Consider the following 20,855-nt stretch of genomic DNA (forward strand, 5'->3'; position numbering starts at 1 on the left):
GACTACGTATTGTATTGTATTGTACTTTCCTGTTTTCGTTTTTTTCCCAGCCGCATTCAAATTGTATGAAGGTCACCTAGCAAAGTCAGGCAGTACCTAAAATTTAATGTTCCAATCCCTCGTACCGTCTCCACTTCTTTTCTGCGCAAGCCCCAAAAGCTCGGGATCTTGTAAACTTTGACAACACGACGCTGAAAGGTCCTTTGGACATCCTTATCCTTCAAACCTGCAACAAACTCTCACCTGTGCTCCCGAGGTATTGCGAAATAATACACTCTAACTCTCCCCGAATAGAGAGAGAGCGAGGTTTTGTAATAACCCTACTAATCGCGTATCCTGCGAACGCGACATATTACGACATAGCCTTTTTTCCCTTCTTCTTTTCCCACATAGCCGGTACCAAAGTGAGTAACTTGACTTCCATATTAAACTTACTCCCATTTCCAAACCCGCCATTTGCCAAGTACAAGGAAACCCTCGAACTGACCACCTCAATCGCCCGTCAGCCTCATTAATCCACACACCCCCAAAAATTCTAGGTATTCACGGTCGAAAAGCGCAACGCAACTGTTACTCTTCGATCGCGAACCGCAAACCATTTACGTTCCACTACATCTCGAGTTGGATGATGGCGACTGAGCCAACCCTCAATAAGCCGGATGCATCTCTAACTGAACCCACCCTCGTAAGTCATATATATATATACCTTCGTGTCGCCCTCCCTCTCCCTCTTCCTCTCCCGTACGATTCATACCTTTTTATCCTCTCCCTCTTCCCCTTCCTGGTACCCCCTCCTCCATTTCCTGCTAGTATCATACAATCATTTGCCTGCGCCGTTGTCGCAAATCACCTGCTCACGTGTATCCCACTATAGGCTCAACCAGCTGCTGCGAGCAACGACACTCAGGATGCCAGCCATTCGAGTGCTACACTAAACGGTGTCTCCTCCGATGTCGAGAATAAGCAAATCGCAGAAATTGTCGACGAATTAGTGAACTCAGCTGAAGTTAGTGTGAGCGGTGGTTCGGATACGGAAACATCAAAGGCACGACTAGGTGACAAAAGCCATGCGCGTACATCTTCAACTCTTAAGAAGCCCCAGAGCTTCAAGTCGGTTTCGGTAAATCGCACTTTTCTGGCTTCCAAGACCACTGCGAATTCAACCTCCCGTCCCGATTCTACCGCCAACTCTGCTTCTTCTACACCCCAGCCGACTCCTAGTGCTTCTGCTTCACGCCTGAAGCTTGTTGCGAAATCAGGCACCAGCCTAGGTGGTTCTACCAAGACTCTTAGTAATAACGGGAAACCTGCAGCCGCTCCTGATCCAAATACTGTCTGGAACCGAAATAGACGTAAGTCATGGGAATATATTTTGGCTTGGCGGTTTTTATCTCTTCCTGCTAACTTTCACAGCGGTTCCTCAACCCGAGCAGAAGAAACTATCTGATGAGGAGCTCATGCATAAATACGGTATACATATGGCGGGCCGTTTAGGACCGGAGGATACCAAGGGTCAGTCAAACTGGGCGGATATCGATGACGACGAAGAATGGGCACCCGAAACTATTACTTGGACCGACGGCACCAAGATTACATTACCACCGGCCGATGAAATCGCACCGAGCCCCAACACCGTCCCTGCCACGCTTAGTAAAGAGCCAGCTCCCGCACCGCCGAAGTCAAAATCTCCCGCACCGGTTTCTAGCGCAACGGGGTCTCCTTCAGTTAGGCCCGGTGTTCCAGCCTCAGGCAAGAGCCTTGTGCTAAAAGGCGCTCCCGAAAAGCCTACTCTCGTTGCAAAGCCTCCTGCGCCGTCAGCGCCTGCTAAATCCCCATGGGCACGTCTACCGCCTATAGAAAAAGTACCTCCTGGGCAACCAGACAATCTCGCATCAGCTTCGCGCCCTCCAGCGCGGGATACAGCCGCTAAAAGTGCTACTCCCCCGCCGGCCAAGGAGATCGCAGCGGATGACTTCAGTCGATCTGGTTTCCGAGAAGGTCATGCAGGCAATCATAGCCAACTGTTCAATTCACATTCTGGTCGATATGAGCCGGTGACGGATCGTAGAGGATCCAGAAACGATATCCATGGACGTCAGCCCGCAGTCCTCCAGCGACCTCAGCACCACGAGCAGCAAGGCCCCGCGGAGCCCTCAGCCGCTTTTCAAACGAGTAGAACTAGTGGCCATGAAGGCCCATTTGGTCGCCGCCGCGGCTCTTCCAACGTCAGTGGCACTAGTGGTATAATGGCACATAGGCTTGGGAAGCCGTACGATATTCCACCACCACCCGAGGTACTTCAATCTAGAGCTGGCTCTGTTGTTGGAGCTGAGAGTCCTATTTCCACAACGTTTTCTCCAGTCAATAGCCAGATCACACCACGGCTTCAACCCAGCCATCCCTATCAGCCTCGTCCTTCTCCCGGCCAAACCTATGCTACGCCTCAATATAACCCACCTAACGCAGATGCCCCGCCCAATGAGGATGAATTCGCAATTCAAAGAAGAGTCATGCGTGAGCGTCGCGAGCAAGCCATTAAGCGCAGACTTGAGCAGGAAGCTCGTGAAGAAGAAGCCCGTAAAGCTAGAATTGCCGAAAAGCTCAAGGCCATGGGACCTCCGCCCGAACGCAAGAGTGCTAAAAAGGAAGGGACTAACGAATCCTCTACACAGCCTGCCTACGCTGGACGGACAAACATTTCCTCTACCACAGAGAAGCCCGGAGCACCTTCCGAAGCTACAGCTAATTCTTCCATCCCCGAAACTAAGGCAAAGCCCAGCTCTGATCACCACGTTAATGGCGATGCCAAGCAACCGGCAGCTCAAGCTGGAAAGCCTTCAGATTCGACTTCCAATGCGCCCAAAGTCCAGTCGAAGGCAGCATGGCCCGAAACTTCACAGCATCCGGAGCGTTTTACGTCGTGGGTTGGTAGCTCTCAAAATACTTCTCGAAACGTCTGGGGTGCTCCTGGAAATGACCGCTCTCTTGGAAACGGCACTTTTAATCCTGATTTAGGAACTTTGCCTGACTCCCACCCGGCTCCAATCTCGGATCGCATTCATCGTCCGGGGCCGATTGGTCCCCCCCGCTCGAATCCTCAGCAACCTACACGTCCTGAAGCGATGTCTAATAATCGCATCCCCCCTATCGGCCCACCTCGAGGCCGTCCTTCCAATGTTCACGAGCAGGATCTCTCTAGCTCATGGAAATCCTTCGCCGACAATGTTCAAGAAGATGATCGCAGACGCGCGGCAGAGATGCAAGATTTCATAAATAGTCACGAAAAGAACCCAACTATTCCGATCAAAGACACCTGGCGTCCTCGGGGCAATATGCAAGAGAAACGAGGTCCAGCTGGCGCATTTTCCAACCATAATGAATCTCAGTCTAGTGGTACGTTTAGCAATTCACGATACGTTGGAAGGGATGAGCGACATCGACCAGAGTTTTCTGCAGAAGATATGGCTAAACGCAAAGGTCTTATGCCTTCAGATTTCGCTGCTCGAGATGCGGCTAGAGAAGCCGCCGCTCAAGAAGTAAACGGCATTCATTCCGATTTTGGTCGACAGGCCTCTGTCGGCCACACTGGACGGAATGTGCCGGGATCGCAAACCCAGCACAGGAGCAGTTCCAGATTCTTCCCCTCCGCGCGCGACGTGCCTATGCAAGACATCAGTGTTCAGGAAGAAGCCCGCACCAAGTCCCCAACTCCGCCTCCCCCAACCGCAGATGGTCATCCGGTATTTGACGGCGACGTCACTCGTCCGCACGTGGCTCTACCACCAGCTCGTCCGATAGTGAAGCTACCACCTCCAACCAGCTCTGCGTCGCCCAGTCCTCTTGTTTCAACTGCTAAACCTGCGCCGATTTCATTCGCCGCTGCAGCCGCTGCACCTGTACGGGGCAATACGCAAGCAGCAGTCCCCCGTCCCTCTAGCAGAGGTAAGGGATATGCGGGAATCCCTCAAAAGCCGCACGAGATAGCATCTCAAGAGAATTGGCAGGACAAAATTAACAATCTAATGGGAAAGAAGCCGGTTCATCAAGCGAAGTCTATGGCTGTAGATTCTTCTAGCAGAATCGCGCTGGAGCATACCCATTCATACGACCCTGCAACCGTTGCGTTACCTGGTCTCTCCCACTCTATAAGTTCTGCAGCTTCTGAGGATAGTGACTACACTAGCAAGGAAATGGCCGAAGAGTGCTTTGGTGAGCAGGAGATGGGCTCGCTGCCCGCTGTCCGACTCCCCAGCGAGGCGCCAGATGCACTATGGCAAGCTGTTGAACCAAACTTTGATCCTGCACCAGCCAAATTGCGCGTTGAACCAACGGCCTCTGAATCCCTGAGATTTCTACCCGAAGTTTCAAACGGCAAGAGCGTAATTAGAATTTTTGCTCCGTTTATGCCAGAAGCGAAGACCGTTCTAGTGCCTTTTGCTAACAATAGGTCCACCAGTAACCCACGCCGGTCTGGACCTCGAGGGACACCTCGTCGCCTGTCGGGCCGCGGTGGACAACGCGGAGGAAGGGAACACGCCGACCACGTTGGTGACCACGCGTCGACACATTCGCCTGGACGTCCACCGACTAGAAGCGGGCGTGGAAGCTATAGACCCCGAACCGAGAATTGGAGCAGACATACTCCGACAACCCCGTCAGCCTAGTCGTAATTATCTCTTAAGGAGTCAAATGATCGAACAGGTACATCATGTCCCGTTTCACAGCTGCCCTCTCCAGATTTGATCAGACTCAATCCACCAGCAGCATCCACCCAATATGTCTCTTCGTATATTTGATTGCAACGCCGTGTTGCAAGTTTCATCTATTTGTTGCTGTCCCACGGATAATCAACCTATCCTGGGCTGCAGTGTGTACATCCATACTTTTCGGCGCATCTCTTCTGCTGCGTACATCTCATATGACGGAAATGCTAGTGACTCTTTCCCATTGTGATGCCGCGACTCCGGGTTCCAAATATTATTGTGAATGAAGCGACAATGATCTGGGCCATTCGAAATTCCGGTGTTCATTGTCAGGCCTTTATTTCAGTCCTGTTGTCGTTATTCCGAACTATATTCAGCAGCGTGGCCTATGGAATTTGGGGTACGGGTCCGAGTCTCGATGGAATCATGACTTTACATGTGACACCGAATATGCCGGACCGTGGTTCCTTGGGGCGTTGCCGGAATGAATGGGGAGGGGTTGGAAAGTCTCCCAACTACGGACGACTAGATACGAGAGAAGGTCTCTATATTACAGACTACAAACTACAATGACCAATCTGGAAACAACGAATGAAGTGCACACAGCATGCCCGATACGCGTGGATCGTGTACTGCCTTCTCTTTTATGCTAGTACGAGTGAGATTTTCACGATGGTGTAAATAGGAATGAATGAGGAGTAGTTTTGTCTGTCGGCCCAGCTAGCCGCACAACAAAACACCCCCTTTTTTTTAGTAAGACGGAATATGGAAAGAATGACGATGATGTCCTTGCATCACCGCTCGTTGCTATGCTAGCACCTTGGCAGCTATAAGTCCTTCTGATCGGAACAAACGCAACTAATAGAGAAAAGCTTTTCTCACACGCATGTCTCCGACGCTGAGGTTCTGATATTCTGTGAAACCCGATAGGATGTGACATGAGGGGCGTGAATTAGTAACGGTGATGTTAATGATGCTGATGACGATGAAGATGTGTGTATGGGCGTGTAAGGTCGTCGTCTAACTTTAGTAATTACCTACCTACCTAAGTATGCAAATTACGTTGAATGAAACGCTAGGTAGCTTTTGACCTTTTTCTCTTATTGTAGAGGAATGCAATGTAGTAAATCGAGTAGAATGGCATACTTGTCAGCACGAGTTGTGTGGATCGATTGAGTTATAAAATTTACAAGGGAGAACTTGCTTCGGGTTTGTGAAACTACCTAATATATAGGTAGGTACAGTACCTAGGTATATATACCTTGGTTTCTAGATCAGATTCTCTCAAAGAAAAACAAGAAAAGAAAACGAGAAAATGGGACAGAGAGGACATTTGTATAAATGACAAAACTAAAAAAGGACACCACGATAGAGGTAGGTAGCCTGAGTAAGGTACCCAACCAACCTAATATACCCGTCTACTCCCTACCTACCTTTATAAACATGGATCGAATATCACAAACTTCATTTCACGTTGCTTCATCTCGTGTTATTTTCAGATAATGTATTTATTTCACTTGAAGCTACCTAGGTAGGTACCTAACCTAGCCTAATTCCACGCAAGAGATAAAGCCCCCTATTGTATGCAAGTACCTAAGGTAGCAAGTAGGTAGCAGGTAGGTAGTTTAAGAAGCCGAAGCCACAAAAAGAAGCTCGTAGACATTGGGTTCATTCGTCGAGCTGACCTAGGCAACTCATATCTATCTATTTTCCTTTTCCTTCGCCCATTAACACCGAAGAAAAATAAAATATTGCCCATTTATGTTGGTACGAAACCGAGAAACTACCTAAACTATTGATGATCCTCCACCGTAAGTTCGTCAAAGTCCTCCAGCAGCTCGTCCATATCGACATGCGGGGCGTCGTCGTCCTCGCCGTCGTCGTCCGCCGTCGTGGCTACGCTCATCTCGTCGGCGCTCTTCTTCTTCGGCGGCTGCTTGTACAGCTGCACGCCCTGTCTGAACTCTTCATCCTCTTCAATATCCCGTAGGAACTGCTCGAACTCGCGGTCCTGGCGCTCCTGGTCGGCCTTGCGGGGTAGCAGCTCGCCCTCGTCCTTGGCCATGCGGCGGACCTTCCAGACGCGCTTGCGGTTGCGCCGGCGGTTCGGGTAGTGCTTCTTGACAACCACCACGTCGGGGATGCGCGACGCGTACACGTGCGACTCTTCGAGCGCCTCGAGCTGCGGGTTGTTGAAGTTCGTGCCCGTTAGCATGTATCCGAGCACCGAGTCTCCCGCGTGCAACAGTCCGCCGAGGTGCGTGCGCGCGAAGTAAGTCTTATCGTTGACGCCAAGGTCCGATGCGCGCGCCAACTGCGTCTCGGCTAGAATCCATTTCCCGCGTGTCGGTCCGATGGGCTCGCAGTCCATCACGATGAACTCGACGAGATCCTGGGCATCGGCTAGCGCAGGGAAGGGCGTTCGCCAGTATACAGGCGAACTAATGTCTGCGGTTTGGAGTGTGTTGGGATCGAGCACGTTGATAGAGGTGCCGACCCGGTAGCATATGGCAAGCGGGGAGATGTTGCCGATCTGTTTGGCGAGTGGAATAGGTAAGGCTACAAGGTCGTCTTTGCAGATAGGTATTAATTCGACGGAGAAGGTGAATTTGTATGATTTCTTAGAGGTGTGAACATCTTGGGAGATGAGTTCCTGGGATTTCTTGACCCGCACGGGCACGACAGAATTTAAGAAGTCGACGAACTTTTCTGCCTGGTTCCTCGCGGAGAAGAAGAAATCGATACCATCTTTAGCTTCTTTGATGTTGATGGTTTCGCGATGTGCGCCGTGCTTTAGGATAAGTTGTTCGAGGTAGAGGAATGTTCGCTTGTGAAGCACTTTCTGACGAACTTGCACGCTTGCTCTCCATACGTTTGCCGTATATGACTTGGCGCATTCTGGACATTGCTGATATGCGACAACGTACACCACCTCCAAGGCCTGCTGCATAACCCGATCATCTGCCACGGCAGCCTGGACTACAAGCTTTACCCTTACTCGTCTTGAGTGCGGTTCGGTCCATATGAAGCTGGCGTCGATTATCCTCGTTCGGTTAAGACTTAATTTCTTTAAGCAGAGGGCTAGGAGTTCGCGGGATTCGGGTGGGGCTGTTACCCAGCTGGAAGGTGGTTGAAGCCATCGGTCGCAGTCTCGGCAGAAATGTAGGGTGGCTTCGCGCTGGATGCCTTGTGAGATATCTTTTGTGAGTTTGAAGCAATCGTAGCACTTGGCGTCGATAGCCGTCGTGCCGTCTATGGGAGCGCCGCAGTCGCAACAGAATATGGTAGCAGTAACGGGTGCATTATCAAACCCTTGCTGTGGCGCTATAGAGATGGGGGTATCTATATCTATATCCATCGACATATTGGCGGTTTATTCCGTTGTATGCCTTGGGTTGTTGTAGATGGGTAGTTGATGGTAAATTAAATGATAGATGATAAAAGGTTGAACTTTTGAACGATGGTGGGGTTTTTTTGGATAAGGAAAAATGTGGTTTACAGGATGTATTGCCCCTCGATTGATAAGCAGGGACTTTGCCACTAGTACGGATGTAAGTGGACTGTACTTACCAGCTGCTACCTAATGATATGCACCAAATGGATATATCGCAATAAGGGTTAACACACGGATTACTTTATAACATGTAATGCTTATTAGAGTTATAGCTGGGAGTTGTCTGGTCATAAAGACATTATTTATCACCTGCACTGTTAACGACAGAGTTGTATTATGCTTGAATATTATTCTGATATATTAGGTTCTGATAAATAAAACCTAGCCATAAAATTCAGCTGTGCATACCTACCTCTTAAGCATCCTCTTTCCCGTCTATAAGTGCCGTTGGATACAGTAAGGCTGAGATTTAAACACTACGATGAAAGAAAAGGATGAAACATATATTATATTGTATTGACGAACTCCTATATGGAATCAGGTATACTGTCTATAGATTAATTATAAATCCCCGGTCTTCCCAAATTCCTATTTCCCACACACGCGATATATTCCGATTCCGGCAGCCCCGGCGAACCCCCCGGCTGTTTCCGACGAACTTCGGACCTCGTACCGACGAAGGCGGGGACAAATCTAAATCCGTCATCTGAGTTCGACGAGAAGTGATGGGTCGATCATTATAATTACAGTGCCAGTATTGATTGGCGCCAATGGCTAGGTACCTAGGTAATAAAAGGCCCTGGCATAATACCCCTTAAAATGTCGTCTTTCTTCCCTTCTATCCATACGCATGCCATACTAATGTTCTCTCAAGATACAGATTAATAACGGAGATGGAAATAGGAGAGAGGGAAAGATAAAAATGTCAGTCCAACTGAATACGGTTCTCTCAAGCGAGCCGAGATTGCGTTACACATTAGCTTTGCCAATGGCAGTTTCAAATTCGCCAGCAGTACCGGGGGGAGTGAAGTCCCGTATCGCTCACGTCAACATGCCGGAGGGGATCGACTCGTAACGAGACGAAGTTGGATTGGGTTGGTTGGCAAGCCAAGGCGAGGGTGGATTACGAAGCAGCAGCCGGACTGGAATGACGTGATCGAACTTGTCGATAGCAACATCATGCGCGAAAGCTTGCCAGCGCGGGGTCGAAATCTTCTCCCCCCCAATTTCAAGCCAGCCAGACAGGACCACACATTGCTCCGATCGGATCTGATAAGCGTGAGACGAGGGAGGGTGTGGGCAACCATGGAAAATGGGGACGCTATAGGATCGATGAAGATATGGGGTCTCCTATTGGAACGGTAGATGAGTTGCGTGATAGTGTCCTTGCGAGCACATCAGCTCTAGTTTCATGTGCTCGGGCGTGGTGGAGGTGGGAAATGTATATATATACCTAATACATATATATAATCTCAGTAGAGGCAGCTGTGGGTAGGAATTGATCTCCTTTGGTTTTCTGGTAGTGATAGATTAGGTGCCTAGATAAACCCCAAAGCTACCTCGAGGTTAAGCACATATCCAATTTGAAATCATGGCTCCCTCTGCTACTACCACCGTCACCGAGACCGAGTCTCTACCGCAGCAGCTGAAGACGACCCGATTCTTCGGCGCGTACAAGGAGATTGCTCCCTTCAAGTACGACAAAGACGTCGAAGAGGGTAAGACTGGACTAAGGCCCGCGAAGGTGAGACGATACTGTCAATTGACTCGCTGGATCAATACTGACCTTTCTGTAGTACCCCAACTATCTGCCAACATGGAATCCCGAGCAGAAGTATCCTCCCCTGGAGCCCTTTGAGCACTACGAGCACGGCAAGGACGCCGACACCACGTATCCCGACCTTCTTCCCGAAGGCACCAAGATTGTCGATCTCACGCCCACCATCGGATCTGAGATCCGCGGTATCCAGCTGAGCTCTCTAAGCGATGCCGGCAAGGACCAGCTCGCCCGCTACGTAGCGGAGAGGAAGGTAGTCGCATTCCGAGACCAGGACTTTGCCGACCTGCCCATCGAGAAGGCTTTGGAATTCGGCGGTTACTTCGGCCGCCACCACATCCACCCGACCTCTGGTTCTCCCGAAGGCCATCCCGAGATCCACCTCGTCCACCGTGGTGAAGGGGATAAGAGCCATGACCAATTCTTCGAGAACACTGTCAGCTCAGTGGCCTGGCACTCGGACGTGTCGTACGAGCAGCAGCCTCCCGGAACGACATTCCTATACATCCTCGACAAGCCTGAGACTGGCGGCGACACCATATTCGTCAACGCTGTCGAAGCATACAACCGCCTGAGCCCGCTCTTCCAGGAGCGTCTACACGGCTTGAAGGCTAACCACTCCGGAATCGAACAAGCCAACGCGTCGAACGCAAGGGGCGGCATCAGAAGGCGAGAGCCCGTCGTGAATGCCCACCCCATTGTCCGGACACATCCCGCGACCGGCGAAAAGGCGCTATACGTGAACCCTCAGTGTAAGTACCATTTTCTTTTTCCTCCTCCTCCTGCTCCTCCTTCCACGTATTTTCTCAAGACTGCCGCCTGCTAAACAAAATCCTTAATTACCTAACCTTAGTCACCCGCAACATCGTCGGTCTCAAGAAGGAAGAATCCGACGCGATCCTCAAGTTCCTATACGACCACCTCGCGTACGGCGCCGACTTCCAGGCGCGCGTCAAGTGGGAGGAGGGCACGGTCGTCGTCTGGGACAACCGCGTAACGCAGCACTCGGCGCTGCACGACTGGAAGACCGGCCAGCGAAGGCATCTGGCGCGCATCACGCCGCAGGCCGAGCGGCCGTACGAGACGCCCTTCCAGCCGTCGTCGTGATTGCCCGCCCCTGATTTACTTGTGTGTGTATATATAATATAAGCCTGCCCATCTAAGTTATAGAAACCCCGGAATGATATCATCTGTTGTTGACTGCGCTTTGCTTGACGCTGTTGCTGCTGCTGCTGCTAATTTGCTACGTTGCTCGCGACTGCGCTTGCGGTCTTCCTGCCGCCGTTTAAGACGACTTAGGAAGTCTCCGCTGCCGGCATCGTCGTCTGATAATGCAGAGACTTCCGTGGTGGTCCGATTTTCTGGTTGTCGGATGATAGGATGAACTTTCTCCGCACGGCGTAGAGGGCCGTTGTCCCTTGTCATACCTGGGACTTGCCTTGGTTTTGGGAGTTGAGACGTAGGCGTAACGTAGATGCAGACGTAGTTGATATAGGTTTCACTTTTGTATTCGCAGCCATCCTGGAAGAAGGAGCATCTAAATCCTCGTCATCACTTTCCGTTTCGCTATTGTGATTAAGCATCGATTTAGGTAGGGGTCTACTGCTAGTAAGATCTTTACGGATTGGATGAGAGGTGGTGAATAGCTGTCCGGGCTTAGCTGTGTGGAACCCAGCGGCAGCACGAGTTGTAGTTGCTACCTTAGCGAGGTTGTCTAGACGTGTCACCTTCTTTCTTGGGCTCTCCATAAGTCCGTGCAGAGATGCGGAATCCCACAGGTCGCTCTCACTCGCAGTCGAGTCGTCATTTTTGTCCTTATTGGTCCTTGCCTTTCTCAACGCCGCTCTCTGCTTCTCAAGACGAGCCTTGCGTTCTTGCTTCTGCTTAACCGGGTCGGTCATCCGTCCGACAACTGGTCTCGAGATGTCCCTGATTGTATCCGCATTTTGCGACTTAGATGCAGCCTTTAGACGATGATACTCAGCAGCATGGAGATGAGCGGTGAACTGTTGAGCAGTTGATAAAAATTCATCCTCCACCATCCGATACAAGTCATCATTTTCAAGGCCCTCTATCATGTAGCTAAATATGAAATTAGACGGGTTTACAATTGCTAAGAGATGAACATGCACGCACGCATACGCACCTTTCAGGAAGTGGTTTAGGAGCAGGCGGTGATGATCCAGGAGGAGGCGTCTGCTTGGGCACTGGAGATCCAGATACAGAATCGGACGTCTTTATCCGTTTACTAGGACCAGGCGAAGCCACCACCTGCTTATCATCATCGTCGCTGTCCTCACGTTTTGTTTTCTGTTGCCTAATAGGCGTCGACTTAGGCGATCTTGGAGTAATAGTTGAGTCTATTTCGACCCTTTTCCACGGTAGTTTACGCGTCATATCCAATGCTGTGAGGTATCAATTACATTTTGCAGAATTATGGAAAAAAAAAAGATGAAAGTGTGCTGTTTGAAGTTGTTTAAGGAAACAAGGGTAAGAAGACGCAACCTTGAAGTGTAAAGAATATCATTTATTTATATATCCATTTATAAGGTATCCATGTTTATGCATATATACCTTCTACCTATCTATGAAGTTCATATATGTACCTAACCCCAACTCCCCCTATTTACGCATCAGGCTTCGTAGCTCGTTAATATGAATCCTGACGTCGTGAAGAATTATCTAAATCATTATCCACTGAACAATCAAAATGAAATAAATCTTGGCCCAACTTCGTGTTTAATCCATGCCCTTGCCAAGAAAGCTTCTCTTCATAACTAAGTTACACATCAGCGTGTAGAATGTATGAGTTCTCAAACCATCACACAAACAGGCCATTCGATTCTATACTTCTCACCCTTATGCAATCTATGGCTATACGTCTCGTGCAATGTATGTCTGGAAGCCTGTTCCCATAAGCACAGGCCTCCTATAGCATATGTTTATAGTTTAAACCAGACACCAAGGATGAGGTTTATCTAGATGAGACTTGAGGCTCGGCAAGGATACCATCGTTGCTCTGCTCGACTGCAGCACTTCCTTTCTCTTTGGCTGTGGCTGTGGCTTTGGCTTTGGTTTCCGCCTCCTTTTTCTCGATGGCTTGCTTCATCTTCTCTATACGTTCTTCTCTCCACTTAGGTCCGTATTTCTGAATAACCCAAAGGGCCGGGGAAAGTGACGTAAAGATAAGCGCAATAAAGGTGTAAGCCCATCCCCTTCCCCAGGCATCTATTATGTATTGTATAACTGCCGCGGCTACGGCACCAGATAAACATCGGCATAAGTTGTTTGCAGCGGTCGCCGTTGCAGGAGCTGAGGGGTATAAATCAACAATTAAAACATTGATGATTTGGAAAGGCCCGGTGACGCATGTCCCGATAAAGAAGGATAGCACTAAAGGAACGGCCACGTGGACTTCGTAGTGCAATGCCCAGCCGAAGCCGATGTACGCCACGGCTCCGATAGAAACGAGCGGATAAACCAGCTGAAGACGGGCTTTTTCGATGGGAAATCCCTTGAGGTCGTTTCCACGTTTCCGGTCAATGTTGACGCCTAGCTTCTTAGCTATACGACGATAATTCCAATCTATCATATATCCATTACCGATTGACGCCACTGTAGTCGCTCCACCAATCGGTAAATAACATAATCCAAGCTGGATATCGTTATAATGATAAATCTCGGCAAACTGGGAGGCGAGAGTGGACGTAACAATCATGAAGCCTATATAGAGAGAAGCGTTGTAGAAGAGGATCATCGCCATATCCTTATTACCTATAACAGCAAGTGTGTTGAATGGGTTTGGAAATCGGAGCTTCTGCTTTACCTGACCCGTCGACAGGTTCCCGGGGCGACGCCTGAACCGGATATAGTCAACAAGGGTCATATTCCAGCCCTGTGGCGGGATGGATCCATTTCCTACGACTTTCCGTCCCGTCTCCGGCACCGCCAAGACGTAAGGGATCATCCACACGACGGCAAGAATGCATAAGAACCAAAATATCGCTGCCCATCCTAAATACTGCGCTAGCAGCCCGCCTATAAGCGGACCCAGGGAAGGGCCTATCGTCAAACCCGCCCCGACGATACCCATATATTTTCCTCGAATGGAGGTCGGGGCGATGTCAGCAACCACCCCGTAAACGAGGGCAAGAGTACCACTGCTTCCGCCACTCTGTAACATACGGAGAACGAGCAGCGCTGCATAATTGCGTTGCAGAGCTAATCCAATGTTGGCGCCAAGATAGATGGTAAAAGCAATGATGAAGGCCGGTCGTCTTCCGGCGACGTCAGCTAAATCACCGTACAACGTCGGGGCCAAACCTTGGAAGATCATGTAAGTCGTCAGCGTCAAATTGACCTGCCCAACGGTGACACCGAGATCGCGCGACAAAGCTGGAATAGCCGGAAAATATATGTTGGCCGTAATGGGTGACAGGAAAGCTGAGATGGTATTCATAAAGATTATCCACCGTATCATGGAGGGCGAGAAAACGGTATAAGGTGGGCCACTGGACACTCGAGAGAGCGTCTCGAGGTCTCGAGGCCTATTATCATCATCTTCAACGCCATCTTCAGAACCGGGTGTGTCTTCTTCGTCGTCTGAATCTCTCGATTGAGTATGAGTACGAGTATGAGTATGATCACTACTTTGGCGTAGAGACTGAGACTGGGGTGCTAGTTCCTCTTCTATAGAGAAACGATCTTCTTGTGTCTTATCATGGTGATCCTTTGGTGTTGTCGGCGGTTTCTCATTATCATTCATTGCCACGATATTACAATTACATCAAGACATGACATTGTAAATAAAAAATGGGATAGGAGAAGATTTACCAAACCGAATTTGTACCCATCCTCCTACTTATTCTTCCCCGTTCGGCTATTGCTAGCAAGGTTCAGTATGGGAAAGTGGATATAAGTGGCCATCAAAAGTTTCCCTTTACATTTTGCGGTTATTCCCGCGGATCTCTACGGCGAATGTGTCCCTTATCAGTGCTATTCCCGTAAAAACTTAAGACAGGTGGTAGCCATACAATAAGCCGTGGCTAACATTACTGGACCTTCGTCAACCTTGGGAATTAAAGCGGTTAAGTACATATACGACTTGACCGATATACGGACTCGAGAAAAAAAAGAAAGAAACTATAACAAATTTAAGCGAAATGCGAAGTCGGGATGTTTGGATGATAACGTCAAATGCATAGTATATTAGGGGATGACTTTGAACTCACATCAGATCTGCGAAGCCATGCCTAATAGGTATATCCATTGTAAAAGTAAAATAAAAAATCCAATCAAGATGACCTAAATAGTGAACTAATGTAGAAAGAATTCAACGTTATCTACTAAGATCTGGTACTGGGAACTGCCGGGACCGGGCGATTGTGATTGGGATTGTGAAACCAGAATGCATAATATCGATATGAAATTAAGTCAAGCTTGATTCCAGCGCGTTGGGTCAAACAGAGCTGCACTGTACAGCACTGTAAAAGCCACGTATTATATTATTGCATCATACATGTATGTATGTATTATACAACACAAGCCACATCGGCCATCAGCTCTACCTTTCACCGACGAATAGATAGGTAGCATCATTATGTGAATTAACGGGGCATCGCACATTGAATTGAACAAGTTGATAGCTTCGCAACAACGCGACAAAAACTTTGAACTGCTCAACACTAAAATAATAAATTATGCCTTATTACTGAAACTCAACTTCCCGAAACCTTCACGATGACCGATCTCACTCCTATTTTCAATGGCTTCCTCAAGCAGCACGAAGCTTCAACTACGAGACGAAGCTTCAGCTTCGACAGTCTGGATGATTTTCTAAAGGAGGCTTACAGAATAGCAAGTACTCGCGATTGAACACCTACACATCCTACAAACTAGTAGTAATTAACCAGAGACTTCAGAATTCCCATATAGCCTCGCTTCATGCCGACCTTAGAAACATACGACAATCGTATCTTTCGACTGCCCAACCGCGAAAGACGCTGATTCGGTCGGCGCATTCAGACAAACAACCGCGACCGCTTTCGGATCGAGAGCGCGAGGAGATAGATGCAAATGCCAAGAAAATGTTGCGGGAGCTCAATGCGAGCATACGCCGTCTCGCGGACGTCGAGCAAGCGCGGTCGGAAATCGAGTCTAGGATAATCCAGAAGAAGTTTGCCCGCGGTCTAGGTGCACTAGGAGCGTGGGCGGCAGGCGGCGGATCAATTAGCAAGTCGCCCGAACATGTCGAAGCCGAAGAGCGCGTTAAGACCATTAGCAACCACCGGGACAGCGTGCTGTGGCTTTTACGGCACCGACTTCAAGAATGCGTCAAGACACAACAAGATATGATGGAGATACGGTTGATGAGGGAAATGGAGAAGAGTAGAAGCGTATTAGCCAAGTCACGGAAACATCTTGTTTCCACGGGCGCGTTGGCGAGCGCACAAGAGGCGGGTAATACTGAGGAATCAAAAAGGAGACCAAGTCAAGCATTGCCACCCGAAGAGACACCGGCGTATATCCCGACAGGAGATTTAACTGCGGAGCAAATACAGATGTTCGAGAAGGATAACCAAGATATGCTCAAACATTACGAAAGCACGTTGGATCAAGTTAGGTGAGTTGATTACGGGATAGAATGTGATGACAAGATAGAGCTGAGCTAACATGGACTTCCAGGACTGCGGAAAAGTCACTGCTTGAGATATCAGAGCTCCAAACACAGCTAATCGACACGCTGACAACGCAGTCAGCGGGTATCGAACAATTAGTAGCCGATTCGGAAAAGACAACGGAGAATATAGGAGGAGCCAACAGACAATTAGGGCAAGCGGCGAAGAAAGCGAGTCCAGCCAAGTACACATTTTTCGCAACATGCGGTTTATGCGCATTTTTGATCGTGTGGGACTTAGTTATATGAAACAGGTACCAGCCTTATACGCGGGTATTTGTGAGATGAAGAAGAAGAAAAAAAGCATGTGAAGAGGCTGAAGCTGAAGGTCACATCGGAAATCACATGCTGAATTGTACTTATAGTCAACGACAACAACATCCCTCCGGCAGACTATTCTTTGTGAATAACTCCAAGATTCTCGGCACGATGTAGATAATGTACATAAACGATGTAATAAAGCTATCAAGCTAATAAAGTTACTATAGGCGCGCACGCAAGCAGGAAAATAAAAAGGTCAATAGGTCAATAGTTTGATGGTAAGTCTCAGATGGGAAGCTGGAAGAGTTAAAGAGTAGATCCCATGCCAAGCGTACATGAAAAAGGATTCGGTCTACTTGAACCAAACTCCGTATTAACCGTGGGCGATGGGTCCGGTGACCTCTGGTCCTTAACCGATGACGACAATACTCATAAGTTTACCGTGTAAGTTACATAGCTTAGTTGCGGATACGGGACCTCGGTCGAAGAGAAGCGAATTGGTTTTTTTTTCTTTTTAGCGACCGGCTACTTAATCTCCAAGCTCCGGCTCCAACTTACCTTACCTACTTTTTCCCTAGAACCGTCTCTACATCAGTACATGTAACCCCTTACCTTAGGTACGCTATTACCTGGTACTAACTTCAAATAATTTCTTAAACCATCGTGACTTCCAATCCTTCCTCTGTTCCTTTTATCCGACTTACATGTACTCAACCAAATTGGGCACTTAAGGCAAGTACTCGAGGTAGGTACCTACCTCGAGTACCCAATAATACACCACCTGATATACATAAAGTCCAATACAATAGCATACTAACTTACATGTATCAAGGGTATTTTAGTGATTTCCCCGTTCTCCCCGCCGCTAAACCTCTGACGTACGTCCCCATACATGTACCTAGCCTGGCCCTTTTTTCGACCCCGCCATATCTGCTGTTCCTCTCCGACTGGACCGCCTAAGGGACCACCCGAGGACTACCTCAAGGGACTACCTCCTAAAGGGACCGCCTAGATCCTCGCCCGTCATTCTATTATTATTCAAGGTACCTACCTAGAGGCTAGACCTAACCTAAGGTACCCCGATACGTAAAGAGTGGGTACCAAATTGGAGAATCTAACAATATTTGACCCCATTCTTCAATTGCAGAAAGGGCTAACGGACCTATAACATTCACCTGGTTTCATATTCCATCAGCCCACTAGTCACTGCCCCTCCCCCGTGTTGTCCTGCGCTTCGGACAGCTGCTTGCGACCCTGCGACCTGCGACCCTGCGACCCTTGTGAGTTGCGAGCTTGCATAACACCTTATTTTCCTCCGCACTCTTTATCTATATATTCCTTTTCTCTCTCTCTCTTTCTCTCGAGATCATGCCTTTTGATTCATCATACCACGGTCAATCAGCGTCCCGAGTTAAGAGTTTAGCAAAACAAATGTCGCCGCCATCAGCATCCAACTTCACGGCTGAGGTCGTTCCTCAAGCTCCTGAGGATCCTCTGTTTGGTCTCGTAAGAGCTTTCCGAGCTGACGAAGATCCCAACAAAGTAGATTTAGTATGTCTCACCGCATCAGCCCTTCTTATTAACTAACTTAACTACCTCATATCGAGAGAGTTTACCAATTGCTAACTAGAATTTAGAGTATCGGCGTTTATCGAGACGACAATGCTAAGCCTTGGATATTATCAGTAGTAAAGAAGGTATCGTTATTATCTTCCATTTTCTCTTTTTTTGGTTTTTTTTTTTAAAAAAAAAAAGAAATAAAAAAATATAACAAAAAAGGCTTTGTCCCATATCTTTCCAAAGCTCCTATATCGGCCCAAACCAACATCAAAGCAACTCTCTTTGAACTTTGAACTTAACTTATTTATAATTTACTCACCTTTCCGAAATCATATTAGGCCGACGATATCCTCCACAACGATCCCGAGCTAAACCACGAATATGCCCCTATCTCTGGTCTCGCCTCGTTCACCAGCAAATCTGCCGAGTTGATCCTCGGTGGTGCCGACTCCCCTGCGATTAAAGAGAAGCGCGTTGCTTCCTTCCAGACCATCTCGGGCACCGGTGCCGTCCATCTGGGAGCTCTGTTCCTCGCCAAATTTTACAAAGGAACCAGAAAAGTCTATCTCTCGGACCCTACGTGGGCAAACCACCACCAGATCTTCACCAATGTCGGCCTCCCCATCGCCAGCTACCCCTACTTCTCTAAGGAGACACGAGGTCTGGACTTCGAGGGTATGAAGTCGGCCTTACTCGGCGCTCCGGATCGATCAGTTGTTCTGCTGCACGCCTGCGCGCACAACCCTACCGGTGTCGACCCTACACTAGAGCAGTGGAAGGAGATCGCAGAGGTGATTCGTCTGAAGAACCACTTCCCTTTCTTCGACTCCGCATACCAGGGCTTCGCGTCGGGTGACCTGTTGCGCGACAATGAGGCCGTCCGATACTTCGTCGAACAGGGATTCGAGTTCGTCGTAGCACAGAGCTTCGCCAAGAACTTCGGTCTGTACGGTGAGCGAGCCGGCTGCTTCCACTTCGTCACCGCGCCCGCGCCGGACGCCGAGGCTACGGCCACCCGAGTCGCGTCTCAGCTGTCCATCTTGCAGCGGTCCGAGATCTCGAACCCGCCGCTGTACGGCGCGCGCATCGCCAGCATCGTGCTGAACGACAAGGCGCTCTTCTCGGAGTGGGAGGAGAACCTCAAGACCATGTCCGGCCGCATTATGTCCATGCGCGACGCCCTGCGGTCGAAGATTGAGGAGCTGGGCACCCCCGGAACCTGGAACCACATCACGGACCAGATCGGCATGTTCAGCTTCACCGGCCTGTCCGAGGCCCAGGTCCAGAAGATCCGCTCCGACTACCACATCTACATGACGAAGAACGGCCGCATAAGTATGGCCGGCCTGAACACCCGGAACGTCGAGTACGTCGCCAAGGCGATCAACGCCGTCGTTCGGGAGGTTCAGTAAGGAAAGGAAAGGCGAGGCGAGGATAGGATGGAATAGGACAGATGTTTAGGTATGTTGAGAGAGCGAGGAAGGGGGGAGAGGGGTAGGGATATGCGTGGGTCTTACTTGATGATGACTTCTTCGGTGTTTCGGTCATGGGAAACAAAACGTAAATCGGATTGGAGTCATAGAACTCTCTCTCTCCTCGTTTTTAAGGCAATTTATTATTACTGGGTTGCGCCCTTCGTCCCTTCGTCCCTTTTTTTAGGGTTGACGACTGGATCCGAAATATGATTATGGATGAACATGATCATGATCATGCGATAGATTTATGAAACGTGTCGCTTTTACTTGGTAGTAGTGTAAGTACGAAGAGAACTTGTTATACGTCTCTGGAGACGTCACATCACATTCCTTTCCTTTCCACAGCTGAGTACTATCTACCTGGATAGTCGAGGACTCTACGACACCACATCTATGTATGTTAGGTACCTATGTTCTAATCTTAGATTCTCGTAGGTTCGTTCTATCTAGGTCGGTCATCAGGTTCTCGACTACCTACCTACCTACTTACCTACCTCCTTATGGGAATAGAGTTTAAGCGTGGAGAACAACAACTAGGGTTTCAAAGCCAAGGCCAACGAAGTCGCCTTGCACGAGGTCCGCCGAATGACTCTTCTGGCTGGTGTCCGACGAGGGGTTTCTAGGCGTGGCATCTATATCAGGTGCTCAGCTCTTTGCGTACCCGGTTCACAGACCCTTTGGGTCTTCCTGTCCACGTAGCTGGCTGGCTGGCTGGCTGTATGTATGTATCTAGCTCCGCGAGCAAGGCTAGGTACCTATGTTAGGCTAGGCAAGCAGGTGTATTATTATTCCCTCAGGCTAGGGGGGGGGAGGGGAGGTCGGGATCTGACTCACAAGTAAAGCAGCCTTACGACCCCGTCGAAAAGGGGGGAGTGGTTCTACCGGGTTGTGTTGGAGGAGCGGAATGCGGGAGAGCTCGGGAGGAGAGGAGAGGAAAGGGGCTTGCTGGCTAGTTGGTTGGCTGCCTATTCAGGGGATACACTCACTGAGTTGTATCGTGTGGGGAGAT

The 20,855-nt window shown here is 49.2% G+C and overlaps 7 protein-coding genes across 7 annotated transcripts; 4 read left to right on the plus strand and 3 right to left on the minus strand.

Annotated features, from left to right (window-relative positions):
* The first annotated feature begins 57 nt into the window (after positions 1 to 57).
* On the plus strand, positions 58 to 4,808 carry F4812DRAFT_72650 (uncharacterized protein). The gene is made up of 4 exons (XM_047939358.1): positions 58 to 404; positions 507 to 685; positions 875 to 1,352; positions 1,414 to 4,808. The coding sequence occupies exons 2-4, from the start codon at positions 626 to 628 to the stop codon at positions 4,662 to 4,664; spliced, it is 3,789 nt and encodes a 1,262-aa protein (XP_047789299.1). The 5' UTR covers positions 58 to 404; positions 507 to 625; the 3' UTR covers positions 4,665 to 4,808.
* A 1,387-nt stretch (positions 4,809 to 6,195) lies between these two features.
* Positions 6,196 to 8,186, minus strand: F4812DRAFT_433443 (NMD3-domain-containing protein). Its single transcript, XM_047934636.1, has one exon. The coding sequence runs from the start codon at positions 8,065 to 8,067 to the stop codon at positions 6,496 to 6,498; it is 1,572 nt and encodes a 523-aa protein (XP_047789300.1). The 5' UTR covers positions 8,068 to 8,186; the 3' UTR covers positions 6,196 to 6,495.
* Positions 8,187 to 9,688: 1,502 nt separating this feature from the next.
* F4812DRAFT_465629 (TauD-domain-containing protein) lies at positions 9,689 to 11,276 on the plus strand (the record flags this gene model as incomplete). Its single annotated transcript, XM_047938461.1, has 3 exons — positions 9,689 to 9,841; positions 9,894 to 10,626; positions 10,728 to 11,276. The coding sequence occupies 3 exons, from the start codon at positions 9,689 to 9,691 to the stop codon at positions 10,979 to 10,981; spliced, it is 1,140 nt and encodes a 379-aa protein (XP_047789301.1). The 3' UTR covers positions 10,982 to 11,276.
* On the minus strand, positions 10,708 to 12,271 carry F4812DRAFT_465631 (uncharacterized protein; the record flags this gene model as incomplete). The annotated part of the gene is made up of 3 exons (XM_047938462.1): positions 10,708 to 11,263; positions 11,302 to 11,956; positions 12,021 to 12,271. 3 exons carry the CDS (start codon positions 12,269 to 12,271, stop codon positions 11,039 to 11,041), a joined length of 1,131 nt encoding a protein of 376 aa, XP_047789302.1. The 3' UTR covers positions 10,708 to 11,038.
* Positions 12,272 to 12,690: 419 nt separating this feature from the next.
* On the minus strand, positions 12,691 to 15,269 carry F4812DRAFT_72745 (MFS general substrate transporter). The gene is made up of 3 exons (XM_047939359.1): positions 15,106 to 15,269; positions 14,818 to 15,016; positions 12,691 to 14,759 (listed from the first exon to the last, which is right to left on the minus strand). The coding sequence occupies exon 3, from the start codon at positions 14,637 to 14,639 to the stop codon at positions 12,849 to 12,851; it is 1,791 nt and encodes a 596-aa protein (XP_047789303.1). The 5' UTR covers positions 14,640 to 14,759; positions 14,818 to 15,016; positions 15,106 to 15,269; the 3' UTR covers positions 12,691 to 12,848.
* Positions 15,270 to 15,363: 94 nt separating this feature from the next.
* Positions 15,364 to 17,284, plus strand: F4812DRAFT_433459 (snare-complex protein syntaxin-18 N-terminus-domain-containing protein). Its single transcript, XM_047934637.1, has 3 exons — positions 15,364 to 15,730; positions 15,796 to 16,496; positions 16,559 to 17,284. Exons 1-3 carry the CDS (start codon positions 15,614 to 15,616, stop codon positions 16,797 to 16,799), a joined length of 1,059 nt encoding a protein of 352 aa, XP_047789304.1. The 5' UTR covers positions 15,364 to 15,613; the 3' UTR covers positions 16,800 to 17,284.
* Positions 17,285 to 17,934: 650 nt separating this feature from the next.
* F4812DRAFT_72854 (PLP-dependent transferase) lies at positions 17,935 to 20,290 on the plus strand. The gene is made up of 3 exons (XM_047939360.1): positions 17,935 to 18,362; positions 18,449 to 18,508; positions 18,710 to 20,290. Exons 1-3 carry the CDS (start codon positions 18,180 to 18,182, stop codon positions 19,781 to 19,783), a joined length of 1,317 nt encoding a protein of 438 aa, XP_047789305.1. The 5' UTR covers positions 17,935 to 18,179; the 3' UTR covers positions 19,784 to 20,290.
* Positions 20,291 to 20,855: the final 565 nt, after the last annotated feature.

The sequence above is a fragment of the Daldinia caldariorum genome (genome assembly GCF_022478825.1).
Source record: "Daldinia caldariorum strain CBS 122874 unplaced genomic scaffold F4812scaffold_11, whole genome shotgun sequence".
Lineage (NCBI taxonomy): Eukaryota > Fungi > Ascomycota > Sordariomycetes > Xylariales > Hypoxylaceae > Daldinia > Daldinia caldariorum.

Coding starts and splice junctions, on each gene's coding strand:
- F4812DRAFT_72650 (XM_047939358.1), top strand. CDS start 626: ATGATGGCGACTGAGCCAACCCTCAATAAGCCGGATGCATCTCTAACT. Junction 686..874: donor CTCTAACTGAACCCACCCTC/GTAAGTCATATA, acceptor ATCCCACTATAG/GCTCAACCAGCTGCTGCGAG. Junction 1,353..1,413: donor TGTCTGGAACCGAAATAGAC/GTAAGTCATGGG, acceptor TAACTTTCACAG/CGGTTCCTCAACCCGAGCAG.
- F4812DRAFT_433443 (XM_047934636.1), bottom strand. CDS start 8,067: ATGTCGATGGATATAGATATAGATACCCCCATCTCTATAGCGCCACAG.
- F4812DRAFT_72745 (XM_047939359.1), bottom strand. CDS start 14,639: ATGAATGATAATGAGAAACCGCCGACAACACCAAAGGATCACCATGAT.
- F4812DRAFT_433459 (XM_047934637.1), top strand. CDS start 15,614: ATGACCGATCTCACTCCTATTTTCAATGGCTTCCTCAAGCAGCACGAA. Junction 15,731..15,795: donor TAAAGGAGGCTTACAGAATA/GCAAGTACTCGC, acceptor CAGAGACTTCAG/AATTCCCATATAGCCTCGCT. Junction 16,497..16,558: donor AGCACGTTGGATCAAGTTAG/GTGAGTTGATTA, acceptor ATGGACTTCCAG/GACTGCGGAAAAGTCACTGC.
- F4812DRAFT_72854 (XM_047939360.1), top strand. CDS start 18,180: ATGCCTTTTGATTCATCATACCACGGTCAATCAGCGTCCCGAGTTAAG. Junction 18,363..18,448: donor ATCCCAACAAAGTAGATTTA/GTATGTCTCACC, acceptor ACTAGAATTTAG/AGTATCGGCGTTTATCGAGA. Junction 18,509..18,709: donor TATTATCAGTAGTAAAGAAG/GTATCGTTATTA, acceptor AAATCATATTAG/GCCGACGATATCCTCCACAA.